Source organism: Dysidea avara, chromosome 9, assembly GCF_963678975.1.
Source record: "Dysidea avara chromosome 9, odDysAvar1.4, whole genome shotgun sequence".
In the NCBI taxonomy this organism is placed as follows: Eukaryota; Metazoa; Porifera; class Demospongiae; order Dictyoceratida; family Dysideidae; genus Dysidea; species Dysidea avara.
The window spans coordinates 29335929-29350699 of record NC_089280.1 but is presented as its reverse complement, the minus strand read 5'-3'; the positions used below and the strand labels follow the sequence as shown (position 1 = coordinate 29350699).

At 37.2% G+C, this 14771-nt stretch overlaps 2 protein-coding genes across 3 annotated transcripts in view; both read right to left on the bottom strand.

Annotated features, from left to right (window-relative positions):
- LOC136265873 (regulator of telomere elongation helicase 1-like) overlaps window positions 1-6070 on the bottom strand; it is a 29669-nt gene extending 23599 nt beyond the window's left edge. Inside the window, exons 1-9 of one of the 2 annotated variants that reach the window (XM_066060811.1) lie at window positions 5878-6070; window positions 5621-5789; window positions 4814-4901; window positions 3997-4078; window positions 3196-3256; window positions 2385-2463; window positions 2243-2327; window positions 1056-1121; window positions 133-256 (exon numbers count right to left, since the gene is read on the bottom strand). In XM_066060811.1, the coding sequence (XP_065916883.1) occupies window positions 133-256; window positions 1056-1121; window positions 2243-2327; window positions 2385-2463; window positions 3196-3256; window positions 3997-4078; window positions 4814-4901; window positions 5621-5789; window positions 5878-5979 (856 nt within the window). In that variant the 5' untranslated portion in view covers window positions 5980-6070. The remainder of the gene's footprint in view (window positions 1-132; window positions 257-1055; window positions 1122-2242; window positions 2328-2384; window positions 2464-3195; window positions 3257-3996; window positions 4079-4813; window positions 4902-5620; window positions 5790-5877) is intronic. The other variant, XM_066060810.1, reaches the window with a different exon arrangement.
- A 563-nt stretch (window positions 6071-6633) lies between these two features.
- LOC136267710 (nose resistant to fluoxetine protein 6-like) lies at window positions 6634-13055 on the bottom strand. Its single transcript, XM_066062859.1, has one exon. The coding sequence runs from the start codon at window positions 8902-8904 to the stop codon at window positions 6841-6843; it is 2064 nt and encodes a 687-aa protein (XP_065918931.1). The 5' UTR covers window positions 8905-13055; the 3' UTR covers window positions 6634-6840.
- Between the last annotated feature and the right edge of the window lie 1716 nt (window positions 13056-14771).

Genomic DNA, 14771 nt, shown 5'->3' with positions numbered 1-14771 from the left:
TCACAGGAGCTGCAGCCCCCTTTTTCCGCCGCCCCTGATATAGTATGCGCGTGTAGTGTATGTGTGTGCGTGTGCGTGTGCTTACACAGTGCATACAGTGAGTGAGTTAACACATTTAATTTACTGCCTAACCTTCATCAATATATTCTGACCGCTTCTCTTTTATCTTGTCAAACAGATACTTCAGGTCAGCTATACACAGTGAGATGTGTTTACTGCTGATCTCAAAAGACTCAGCTTCTTCACAAGCTTTTGGCTGAAGACAAAATGAATGCAGACAATTTGAGAAATAAAGTTTTTCAGAGTTGGGATAGTTCTTAGCAAGTAACTAGTTATATTTACTAGTAACTTTATAATAGGGCTGAAACAAATACTAATACTCAGTGAGTACCTGTTAAGGATTTTGGTACTCAGATAGTAAAATTGGTACTCGAGTACTCGTTAAGATCACACGACCCAGCTCACATGATGTATTTGTCATCAGGGAGTGACACAATGAAGGCTGTAGAGCATAATGCATAATTTTTTGTCAGGAACACTAACATCAGTACTATAATACAATGTGTGTATCATTGTTGTTACTTGAAAAGTTGTAAACTGTTTTAAGGCTGGTACAAAACATGTCAAATGGGTATGACTAAAAGTAGCTAGTATTCGTGAGTACTCGATCATTAACTCTAGAGAGTACTCAAATACTAAAAAACTGATTGTTTCAGCCCTACTTTATAAAGTAACTAGTTACCCCCCCAACTCTGAAAATTTTAACATAGTATGCTGAGCTATTTTAGGGATTTTATAAATGACAATCATAATTTTTCTCCCTTAATAGGATCTCACACGAGGCAATTTTGTATTTCAAAACAAGCTTTTCAGTATTCACAAAATCCTAGCACTGACAATTTATTGAACAAATAATCAAAGGACAACACCTACTCTACTCCACACATCTATTCTAATAGAACAGTGTGGGGTGCAGAAGAACCTTAACCTCTGCATACTACCCAAGACCTTTGACACCACTTCCCTAAATCATGTACTACAAGAGAGACCCTTACCACATTGTGTGCCTCATCAAGAATGAGAATGACATTGTCTAGGTCGATGCCATGGACCCTACGCAGCTACAGGAAATAAAGAAAACAATACACTTATTATAATCTCTTGGTGCTGAAACTGCTGCTCAGTAAATTTAAGCATACAAGTTGCTTACACTATAGTATGTCCCAGAGGAGGTACAACACAGTTTACATGAGCCATATGGTTTATACAGAGAACCTACTAGGGTAATGCTAGTACTAATTGAAAGCTTTTCTTATGCTAAATTCAGTGGTGTAATCAATCCTGATGGCCTGACTTCAATATACCATATAGAGGGAAACTTTGGCGAATAGCAAGTTAAATTAAATTTGGCGAAATAGACTTTGGCAAATTTGAGTTCAATCTACATAGATGCTATTCTCAGGTGCTATGAGTAATTGTCAGGTTAAACTTTGGCGAATTTGTAGTGAATCGCCAAATTCGCCAAAGTGTTCCCCTGCCAAAGTTTCCCTCTATATGGTACACAGTCTATTGGAGACTTTGTCATGCGATAAATAACTGCACTTACGAAATGGAGATAAGTAGCCACCAGGGAGGATAGTACTGTTGAAAATGAAGCAAGAAGAGTCCAAGAAGTCTTAAAATCCTTCAAAGTCTGTCAAGGCGTTACTTTTTTGCAATATAAAATTTTCTAAGTATGCAATTAACATGAATTCTTTTCGATGGCACCATTGTGCCTCCTCTGTTTGCGTATAGTTGAATAGAAATCAAAAGGTTTGTAAATTAGATCAACTAGTGGGTAGACAGTACCAAAATGTCCATCGGAAAACTATGATCTGGCTTCTTTGGGTTTACCACAAATATATTTACTGCACCATGTGGTCAACCTGCTAGCTGGGTGTCCAATAACAATGTACAGGACAATTTGTAGCTTTTGTCTTGTTGTACAACAAGGTGGTTTAGGTGCCCATTTGTGTGGATTTTCATGGGCTTCCTAAAGGTGCAAATTTGAAATTCATAGCTAATTACTGCATTGACGAGTTCAAGTGAATGCAAACATACTATACACACACACACACACACACACACACACACACACACACACACACACACACACACACACATACATAGTACATACACACACACGCACGCACGCACGCACGCACGCACACACACACACACACACACACACACATATACAAACCTTGCGATCAATTATGTAGTTGTAAGGCATAAAAATAAGGTCTGCTGACTTAGACATTTTTCTACTCAGAAAATAAGGACAGAAGCTACAGAAAAAGTTTCCAGAAGTTATTAAACAATATACAACGTCCAACAAAACTGACCGTGACTGACGTCCGTTTTGTACCAAATCTTCAATGTCCATAGTGGAATTGGGAATAGTCTTATCACCACCAAACTGAACTGAAGTAAAAAAAACAATTACAATACGTAAGCATCACAAAATGTATAAGACACGGTCACTGTTTACACCATTGCATAGTGAAACCTGCATGGTCACTGTCATCTCGAAACCAGCCAACATAAAAACCGGTAATGTGTCATTAGTGTATGCATGACCTGCCAAATGTAATCACTATGTAATAAGGTCACTATGTAATAAGGTCACTGTGTAATAAGGTCACTGTGTACAGTAATAAGGTCACCTGTCCAAAGTAGTGCTGAAACGAAAAGCAGATTTTACTATTCAAATAGTTGCAAACAAAACGACCGAATATATGATTATTCTTTAACCATATACTTCTATTGAATAAATACTGAAACCTTTTGTTAGGGAGCAAGGTAAAGCCAAAGAGCTATTTCTATCTTTTCTAAAATAGAATTTTTACAGCATCGCTTCATTCACAATCATAAGTTTCAAGGCTGGCTTTTCCATATGAGTACAGTGTATAAAGTGCTAACGAATAGTGTGTTAATGAATTGAATAGTGTCATGCAATCGAATAGTCAAATAACCGAATAATTGTTTCAGCACTAGTCTAAACCAGCCAACATGAAATTCCTTAGTGTGTCAAAGTGACCTGCCTAATGTATATATTCACCTGCTTAAAAAGTCACTATCTAACAAGGTAATGCTAAGACACACTTAGGCCATGAGAGATAGTTTATGCTTCATATTATAATTATGTCAACTTACGAGTAAAGTTTTTGTAATATGAACAGGATTCGGAATTAATCTTAGCACGGCACAAGTGAATCTGAAACCAGCATGGAATAACACAACAGTAAAACAATTCATACCAGCCAGACATGGGGCCAAGTACATGAGTACTTATACTTAAGTACAGATTTGAAATTACTTAAATACTTTTTAATTTCCCCAATGTACTTGTACTTATACTCAAGTACTTCACTAAGTACTTGTATGTACTTGAGTACTTAAAGTACTTTTTTAGTACTTGTAAGTACTGCAAACATTGTACGTAGTTTGTGTACAATGAGAATAACAAATTGTATGAAGGTGCAGTTTACAACTTCTTGCAATTCTTCTACTACCTTCCCCAACCTTACTATGTATCATGTTGCCACGATTAATGATGTCATAGCATTCTGGCAAACAAAAACAATGCTGCTGTTCCAGTCAGAGTATTTTAAGAGTTTAAGAGAGAGAATGGTTGACAAAAACCTGAAAGTATCAACCCCCCTAGGCACACTTACATACTACAATACACTGAACACAGTGTATATTTTACTACAGCAAAATATACTTGTACTTCACGTAAGTACTTCCAGCATGTACTTGTACCTTACTTAAGTATTCTCTTGATTGCTGCAGGAGTACTTGTACTTGGAAAATTCAAAAGTACTTGTACTTTACTTAAGTACTCTCTTGATTGCTGCAGGAGTACTTGTACTTGGAAAATTCAAAAGTACTTGTACTGTACTTAAGTACTTTTAAATGTACTTGGCCCCATGTCTGAATTACCAGCACGTGTACCTTTTCAGCATTGTTCTCTTTGCTACTGACTTCAGGATGAACACACAGCTGGTCTCTTGATCCAATGATGGCTACACGAGGACTAAGAAACAGACAAAAGCAATTTTTTTTTTACCCATTTCCCTTTTATCAAGACAGTATACACCATCAGGACTGAGAGGAAATTTAGGACCAATCAATCAAAGCACAGTGAAGGTTTTGAGTAATTGCCCATGAAGTAATCTTGTCATCTTCAGGGTCAACAAATATATTGTAATATGGTCTCATTGATGGACCCAACAGGAAGGTCATACAAAGTACAGGACCTACATACATCTTAATAGTTGGGAATTGTAATGGTGATGTCACATATGTTCGGGGGTGACTTGTTCATAACCTACAATACATACTTCAAGTATTATGGTTAATGTCAAAAAAATTCTGTTAACGAGAAAATGTAAGTCCCAGTAAAATAAATTTCACAATTAACTGGCTGGCAGTTTGATAAACATACCCAAATGCAATAATGAAAAGTAGACAGTCAAGATAAGTTCATAAAGAAACAAAGCGGAGTTAAAGTCTGGCCTCATATTGACAAATGCTCATATGCAAACCTATCATAATGACATCACCACATTGTACTGTACGTGAGCTGTTAACTATAACAGTCCATATAATAGAGAGGTGGTCACCAAAAAGAGGTTTCACTGCTGCAACGTTCCCATCCCAATAAGGTAATATTTAACAACCACTACCTTGCTTATGGGACAAGGCCGCTAAAATCCTCTTGTGTAGCACACAGTGAGTCAGTGATAATTGTGTGGACGTCATGACTTACTTGTATATAGTGTTCTTCAGTTCTCGAATGACTTGTGATAATTGTGAATGAGTCCGTGATGCGTAAATCACCTTCGGGACCATATCCTCTAAATAAAACCATCTCAATTTAACATTTAACCAAAGAGTCATAGCAAGAGCTCACATTACTATATTATGAACTCTTGGTCATACAACTTCTGTACTCTACAGTACCACAAGCAACCACTCTAATCGATGGTTCTAATGGGCTGCAGCATATGTTGCTGTCAGACCTTCGGTGCTGGTCACTGTAAAATGTTAATAATAAATACTTTAGGTTTAAGGAAGAAAATTCATGAGGAAGACTGCCTGCAGTTTGAATCCTGGGGTTGGAGGGATTTTTTTCCTTACTTTGGCCCCTTTTCTGTTACACCTTATCAGTCACTAAGTCAAGTCATTAAGTCTAAGTTCTTGAAATTAGGTTAGGTAATCTTAAGATTACAGCGCATGTTGCTGTCAGACCTTCAGTGCTGGTCACTGTAAAGTGTTAATAATAATAACAAGAGTTCATAATATACTATATTATGAACTCCTGATAATAATAATGGTTCTAAATCGATGCAAGCAATCTTTAAACAACCAAAGGTGTTCTTAAGCAAGTACTGAGCAGCCAAATTCTTTGGTAAATAATAAAAGACAAATTATTAATATTGGTTTTTCTGCAAAAGATTGGAGTGTAGGGGTGTTAATACTCCTTTGCTGAAAGCTGATGTACTGCTCATGGCGTCTGCTGCTAAGGGTACACACACCAGCTGGCATGTGACAAACACACATACAGACAACAAACCTATGTTAGGTTGCTGGTGGCCCCAGTTACAAGGTTCATCTTCTGGTGAAGTTGGAGGCTCTTGTACAACTCTATTCCTTTTTTGGTGTTCCCTCCAAGCTAAAGTGGCACACAATAAACACAACGTCTTTCCCGTGCCAGTAGGGGACTCTAATATAGCATTTTTTTCCTGCAAAGTGAAGAAACACAAATATACCTAATATCCGGTGGGGTGAAGCAAAATACGTATAGTATCCGATGTTATTAACACGCCGTACCTTTTCCAGCGCTAGTATCACTCTTTCCATGTAACTGATTTGACACGGGTAGGGATTTAACGGAAAGTGAACCGGGATTCCTCGTATGTTGATCGCCTCCATGATTTCTCACTTGGATTTAAGGAGTAGAAAACGCGCGTACAAAAAATAGTCTCGTGCCCAACCGGGCTCGCGCTAATGCGCAGTAGCTCGAGCCCGGCTGGGCACGAGACTAACTTTTTAATTTTTTTTTTTTATTTGGTAATTTATATCAAAAAGGTAAAAAGAACTGCAGCAATTTATTTTCACGCGGTGCTTAATTAAGGTCACATGGTGGTCTATGTAAAGTCAGTCAAAAACTAAAAAAAAAATTGCTTTGCTTTGCATGTGATGCACACACCAATGACATAATGGTTGTCAACATGAAGAGTCCTGTTTCTTCAATGCTGCATGATTCTCATCGGTAACTAGCTATCTGCCAAGCTGTGCAAAATACTCCATTTCTTATAGTGACCATAGTCGCCAGTGACATGATCTTCCTGAATGCGCATAGCCAATGAAGCAAGTATTATTGTAATTGTAATTACTACTATCGTGAAACTGAAAAACTACTCTTAAATTATGCATTTCTGCATGGCCGACCTTTCTAGTTACTTGTATTCAACACCTATCAACTGTAGTTCTCTCATCAGTAGAGTTGCATTAAACACTGATCAATGCCCCATGCACCATTATGTAATACAATACAAAAATTATTGATTTATACATCTCATTAATATACAGTTATGAATACTGTGAAGTACACATATTATAATGAATTCTTGTTGCTATGAAACCATCATGTGATCAGTATGATAATTAGTTAGGTATTCATTAAATTTAAATTGATTTACAATATTTATACTGTGTTATACAACAACCAAGACTACAGCTGCACATGAAAGAATGTGAATGATTCTATGAAACCAAAAATGTTGACAATAATTAACTACACAGTTTTTCACGTGGCTGGATTCCTGCAGCCTCGAACAGCAACTTGACAATATTAATTATTGGTAGCTCCACACACAGGGTCATTAGTACTGCTATGGAATATGATATGATTGTGGCAGTCATGAACATGACCATATACACATGATCACTGAACACATAGGATGTACGCATTGTTCCCATTATATAGTCCAGCACCACATAATGGATTAGGTAAGCTGCAAATGTTAGCTTGACAAGTGGATCCCAGCCATTCCAAGACAGAACTCTATTAGCTGATTTTTGTATAAGCCCATCACTGTATTGGTTGCAGCTATAAATTATGATAGCTATTCCAACACTCCAAACTGTTCTACTGAACATTTGGTACAACAAATTTTCAAGTTCACTAAATGGATGGTTGTGCCATATTTGATATGTACTATATATCACAGGGAGGCAAAGTAGTGCAGGTAGTATCACAGACACAAAGCTTTGCAAGCTTGATACTGGAAACGTGTACTTCTTGTGCAGGATGTAGCCGAGAACTATTCCAATCAAGTAAGCATTAATTCTAAAGTAAGGTTTGCAGTAGAGGTACTTAATATTACTGACAAAATCAGGATCTGCAAACAAGTTAGCATTATGTTTGTTAACAGCTGTGATCACTCCAACAATGGTCACAGAAGCTATCATCACCACAGCTATAACACTGAGACCAATTCTTTTGTTCTTATACAGCAGTACTACAAATAATGGAGAGACGATAAAGAACTGCATGTCAAGTGCCATGTACCATGTGTGACCAAGACAGGACAAGACCGGGACGATGTTATTAATGTACAATATGTTAGTCCACCAGTATTGCTGACATGTGTCGTATGACAGTAGCCGCCAGTTGTACACAGGCCCTGATCCCAGCTTGGGAATGACCTTGATTGCCACAAAAATGAATAAGTAGTACAATGAAGAAATCCTGAAAAACCAGTAAATGTAATAGTAAGAAGTCCTGAACTTTCCATGTCTCTCCATGTCCATGAATGCCGCGTAAGCAGTCAATAGTCCACCCAGTAGGATAAACGTTTCTACAGCAAACGTGACATTAATAATTGGCTGAAAACTAAACTGCTTGACTTTACTAGAAGCAGCTGACTTGTTAATAACATTCTCATTGTACATGTTTACTGCTTGCCATGTATGGTTAGCAATAATCCAAAACATAGAAATTACACGAATCCCTCCAACTGCTTTCAATGATGTTGATGATGGTTTTGTTGTAAGCACAAATGGCATATTCTTTACCAAAGAAAATGATGTAAACAATTCAGTAGAACCTACATGAAGGACTTCATCACTTTTCACACGACCGTTTTCATCTCTCATGATGAAGTAGTCCAGTAGGGTACCCACTACCACTAAACCACACAGTACTCCACATACTATTAATGTCAGTCTCGTAATGACATCATAATTCACATCAACCACAGGACATGAAGATAATCCTTTACTGTCAATAGTAACACTGACCGCTCCATCACCAATTCCACCAACCAGGGACACTCCATCACTATTGAAGTCAATATGGGATAACACAATAGCAAAATCTTCTGCTGAACATAATGTAGGATGACAAACACCCACTTTAATTGGTACAGATGACACCAAGTCACGTGATGGTGCACCAGTAAAAACACTCATTTCCATGTCATAAATACAATAGCTCACATCACCCAGCTGAGTGTCTGTCAGTCCAACACAACCATCATAATCACCAATATATGTCACGGTTCCTATATTTTCTGGAACAAAGCTGTCATGAGAACAGGAGGGTTTGCCCCACAAGTTAAGATAACGAGCTAGCAAGTTGGGATAACTTTCTGCCATGGATGATAAGCGGTGCAAGGCACCTGCACAGTCTATACTTACGGTAGTTGTTGAAGTGGACAAGAAATCAACTACTCCACCACTGAACTGTCTGAAAATATTTGCCCTGCTGCAGTCAGCAGTGATGAAGCTGTTTGCTAGGACAACTTGAGTGCAAACAAATCTGCAAGTTAGCACTTGTAGTAGCATATTCATTTGTACGTTTGGTAGCTAAATACCTTCTTTGTCAGAAAATGAATAGTGTGATAAAACTCAGAGATACACATGTACACCCATACATATAGATACACATGTTCACAAAAGTGTTAGTAAGTATATTACAAAAACAACTGTGTTTACCTATTAATAAAATAATGTGTTAATACATGTGTTAACTACAACCCAATTATGCATACACAGTAAACAGTGTGTGTTGCAGGCTTCTATCTAATTAGTGTGTCCATTATGTCACATCTCCCTTCTGAATCAGTACCTGTAAGATGTATAAGTTACTATAGTAACTGTTTGGTCATTTGCAGGTTACCCCAACTTTATCAATGAATCTTGGTGGTCTCAGTGGGACAAGTTGAACATAATTTGTGACTGGATCTGCGAAAACCGGTGTTATCACCCAAGACAGGAAGTTTGATTTTTCACAGAGCTTTATGATTGCACTATCAAATTTCACTGTCACAGTCAACCAGGGTAAAGTGGTCTGCTTTTTTCAAGCACAGTGGCGAGCCTTACGAGTGGTCTAGGGGCTTTGATGGAGCCCTGGCCAACCAGGAGATGGCTGTGTGTGGATGCACAGCAGCTCTGTGGTACTGGATAATGACCTGTACTGTAAATTTCCTTTCATTTTAGCCAGCATTGAGCCCTGAATGACCCATTTCTTGGCCTAATTCATCCCAACACGTTCCTCTTCAATTTTTAAACAGCATCTTGCCTGCCTTCCACCCCTTTTAGAGCTCACCTGATACAGTCAACCTCAGTTTAAAAATGGTGGGAAACTTGGTAATAAATTGTTGTAAAAGGTGTGAAAATTTGGTACATGTAGCTACCACCATTGGCAAGCTACAACACTCTGAGTATTTAAAACTGGAATTTCCCCATACTTTTAAATGGGCAATAAGTTTTCCCAGAGACAGTCACATTTGGTGATGTAGTCCTATTAACATTATTTATATTATTATTACAGGAAAAAAGGCATAAGCTTGTGAGTCCTGCTCATGTACAAAAAGAAATAATCATTAGAGATGATAATTATCAAATAAAATCTTAAAGTTGTTTACAGAGTTAGTTGACACTACTTCTTTAGATAGATTATTCCAAGCATTTATTGATCTTATAGAGAAGAAATTACTTCGAACAGATCTTTGTGCATGTGGCTTGATCAATTTGAGACTGTGTCCTCTTGTTACACTAGACAATTGTTGGTGAAAAAACATTTCAGACTGTAAGCTGACACTGCCACGTAAAATATTGTACACCATCAACATATCTGCACGATGTCTTCGGTAAGATAGTGAAGGAAGATTTAAAGTACTTATACGATCACCATATTCTAAATCAAAACATTCTGGAATACATTTTGTAGCTCTTCTTTGTACCTTTTCCAACATCTGACAGTCACCAATTTAATTCGGTCCACAAACAACATTGGCATACTCCATCACTGGTCTTACTAGAGATATGTAAAGTATAGGAAGTGATCTGATGTTTAGCGAGTTGAATGTCCTTTTGATAAGTCCTAAAATACGGTTAGCTTTGTTTGCAACAGCAGTTGTTTGACTATGAAATTTCAAATTAGAATCAATTATAATTGATTATTCCTAAGTCTTTATGCTCAGACACAACTTGTAATGGTTGACCATCCATGAAATATGTATACGAACACTGGTTAGTGTTCCCCAAATGCATGATCACTGTTTTTGCTATATTAAAGTTAAGTAGCCACTTCTTAGACCGCTCCTTTAATAATAAAAGATCTTGTTGCAGTTGCATAGAACTTTGCTGGTTAACAATTGGACGATACATCTTGACATCGTTTGCAAACAACAATGCTGGAGATGTTATCACACTTGGGAGGTCATTAATATAGATTAAAAACAAGAGAGGGCCCATCACTGATCCTTGGGGTACTCCATTAAGAACATTGTTAGTAACTGACTTAACACCATTAACTACTACAGCTTGTTTTCTTTCAGAGAGAAACGATCTTATCCATTCTAGGATATTGCCCTGTATACCATATGCTTTTAGTTTTAGAAGTAGTCTTTCATGTGGCACTGAGTCAAAAGCTTTACTGAAGTCTAAATAGACTATATCCACAGGGGTACCCTTCTCTAAGGAATCTGTCCAGTATTGCAGAGCTGTGAGAAGTTGTGTTACACATGAACGTTTTGGCACAAAACCATGTTGTTGGTTGGTTAACAGATTATTTCTAAACAAGTACACAAATAATTTATCTCTTATCACTAATTCCAGAATTTTACAAACCAGAGGTGTTAAACTGATTGGTCTGGAAGTTTTCGGTCACCTTTTTTAAACACTGGAACTACATCTGCTATCTTCCACATACTCGGAAGTGAGTTAGTGTCCAAAGACTTTTGGAACAATATTGACAAATATTTGGTTAACTCAAAAGCTGCTTCCTTGAAAAAGTGAGGATGCCAGCCATCAGGACCAGGTGATTTATTAACATCTAAGTTACACAGCTTGTTGTATATACCATCCTCTGAGACTTGAAGATCAGTCATTGGTGTTCCTTTAAATACATCAGGGAAGGAGGGAATATTATTCAGATCTTCCTGAGTGAATACACTTGAAAAATATTCATTGAGGGTATCAGCCTTTTCTTGGTTAGAAATAGCTTCACCATCATCACTGGTCCTCAAAGTATCCACAGGTAACGTAGTTTTTAGTTTGGAGTTGACATATTTCCAGAATGCTTTAGGATTGCTCTTAATTTTATTTGCCAAACTTTCTTCATAATCACTTTTCAGGTTGCGTATCATACTGCAAAGTTCATTTTTTGCACGCTCTAGCGAATCTATGATAATCCAAGGTACAATGAGTTTTACAATAATTTCTCCACAGCATCATTTTCTTTTTCCTTAGTCGAAGAACTTCTCTGTTTGTATAAACATTTCTAAACTTGGGTCTTACACTAGATAATGGGACAGAACTTTTGATAGCTGCATCAAATGTAGCATAGAAATATTCCCAAGTTTTATCCATAGTCATATTCAACATTCCTTCACAATCTATACCAGCTACCTGAGCCCTGAGAGAGTTGTAATCTCCAGCATTAAGGTTAAATCTAGTATATTTTAGGTTTTCATTAGGCGTTGTTAAATTGAAAGTAAACTGTAAGGATAAATGGTCACTTTTGCCTAACGGTGGTAAATCAGACAAATCACTAATCATACCCTCTTCATTAGTTATCACTAAGTCCAACAAAGATGGTGATACTCCATGTTTAAATCATGTTGGCTCAGACACATGTTGGTGTAGCGTACAAGTGTGTAGATAATATCTCCAAAAAGTCTTCAGAAGACTTAGGACCAGAACTAGAAGTGTTCACGGTAAAAGTCTCCCAGTTAATATCAAAATCTCCATCAAATGTGATGGATGTCTGTCACACACTTTTTGGATAAAATCAATAAGCAGTTCTGTACTTTCAGCCTTATTAGCACTGGGACTTCTATATATACCTCCAAGAGTAAGGGACGCATTATCGGGTAAAATAACCTCAGCCAAAAGATACTCCTCAAATACTCTGTTCGAAAATAAAACCTGCTTTGTAGTTAATATAGTAGAAAAATATACAATAATACGTACCTCTCTGACCTGATTTACCCAAATTTGTTGTATTGTAATCAAAGTTTACATAAAAATTGTATCCAGGAATCGCCAATTGTAACAGGGGTATAGGATCAGGTTTATCAACACTTATTATCACTAGTAAATCTTCCTTCTTATTTAATGCTTAGTTGGCATTTGTATAAAGTACCTATCTTGCGGAAGTCTAGTCAATTAGATGTTGAGATTGGTGATGGATAGTGGGTGTTTAAAGTTGGTGATGGGTTGCGAGTGTTAATAATAATCTTGCCTCGTCGAATCACAAGATTTTGTTCACCCTGAGATCTTCATCTTTGCAACTCTGCCCTCAATTTCTTAGCTTCCTCACATTCTTCAACAGCCATATCCAGTGAAATGTAACATTTTTAAAATTCTCAGTTTTATAAATATGATAAGACTTTTGAACATTGTCTAGACCACCACTGGCTAACTCAATCAGTCCTTCAGTTGGCCTCAAGACCAGCCCAACTATTCTTTTACCCATTTCTGTATCCAACCCTACAACACCCTCCTCCAACACACCTAAGTATAGTATGAGGAATTACAACAATTTTTGGCTACAACGTTTTACTGGTTGATTTGCTATTATTACTCTCCCATGCAAGCATTTTACAGTGTGATATGTAGGATATGCAGGCTTACAGGCTAATAGCCATAGCCTGCAGTCAGCGAAGTCACCCAAGCCAAAATGAGTTTGCTACCAAAACTTTCCATTAGCATGCTTTAAGCAATTTGATTATGGGAAAACGATCATTATTGATGTAAAAGACATGAACAATACACTTAACAATAAATAATTAATGTCATGTGTCCTCGGACTCACACGACCACATATGGCAAATGCCAAAAATGGGCGTGGCAAGAATAAAAACAAAAAAATTGTCTGGACAGTCCCATCTTCCTTGACGTTGAGATGGCAATCCCTGTAGCTTTGTCAAATAGTTTCCTACAGTGTAACTTTGAGATTAGCTGTTAATAAAGAAATTCATGGTCTTATACAGTGCTGTTGATGATGATGGTATAAATAGTGGCCCAGAACACTAAGCTCAATGATGTCATAGTGTGATGGGATTCCTAATTCTGACAAGAATACTGCTGTTGCACCATAAATGCAACAACTTGTAACAACTCGTCGTCATTGTGAATCACTCAAGCCAACTGTTACATATCTGTCCTTCATACTGCTGTGATGCCACGATACGTGCATTGGCAGCTGCTGGTAAGTTTCCTCATAAATATATAAATCTCAGGTACCTGAGGTTTATATATCTATGGTTTCCTTGTCAAGACGATTATCTTCACTAGCATCTCAAGCATCTTCAGGAAGCAGTGATAATGTGCTAGCTTCAATTTTTTTTATTTTTAATGTTAGTATTTATCTGATCACTGTCAAAAGGCAGGGTGGCACAAATATTCCACCGAAAGACAAAGCCTGTACAAGGGTGCTTCCCAAGACACAAAACACAATATACACAAAATATTAACAGTAACTGCAATTACAGCAACAAAAACAAATTACAATTACTCTGACATGGACACAGGGCAGGCCACTGAATTTCAGAGGACTGAGCATCAAAACAGAGGCTGCATGGAACAGTGCTTTGTGGTGGAACAAGACTGAACATGAGTACAGGAGGAGTTGAAAGTACAGTAGTCCACAAGTGACTAGTTGTACTGATCATGCACATGCATGATGTCATACATCATTGATACACTCAGTAATTTCTATGGTAAACCACTGTACTGTAATTTGCTTTTTTTGACTTTCATATGCAATAACTTCTACAAAATTTCTCACACAAATTTTTTTACATAAGATTGAACTATATACTCTAATAGAACAGTCTTTCACATAAATCATACAAAAATATTTGCATGCAAAAAAATTTATTACGGAAATGTTTTCCACAAAAAAAAAGCAAATTACGGTAGTTTTTGAAACCATCAAATGAGTTGAAGTGTTAAATAATGATTCCTTTGTCACATGCAACCACAAAGACCAAAGTCAAAGTAGGCATGACAAGGTAGACAATTTTCAGCTCTTCAACGAAAATATATGTTGCACCTTCCACACTTAATTGTGTTAGATTGTGTGACAATTTTAGTGACATGTAATCCAATCCTACAATATCTTCACCTATATGCCTATATAAAATGCTAACATGCTATTGATTGCCTCTAGGTCAAGCTCTGGACACCCTACCTTATCTTCTCCTGTG

Excerpts from the sequence above, each read along its gene's own strand:
- LOC136267710 (XM_066062859.1), bottom strand. The coding sequence starts at position 8,904 with ATGAATATGCTACTACAAGTGCTAACTTGCAGATTTGTTTGCACTCAA.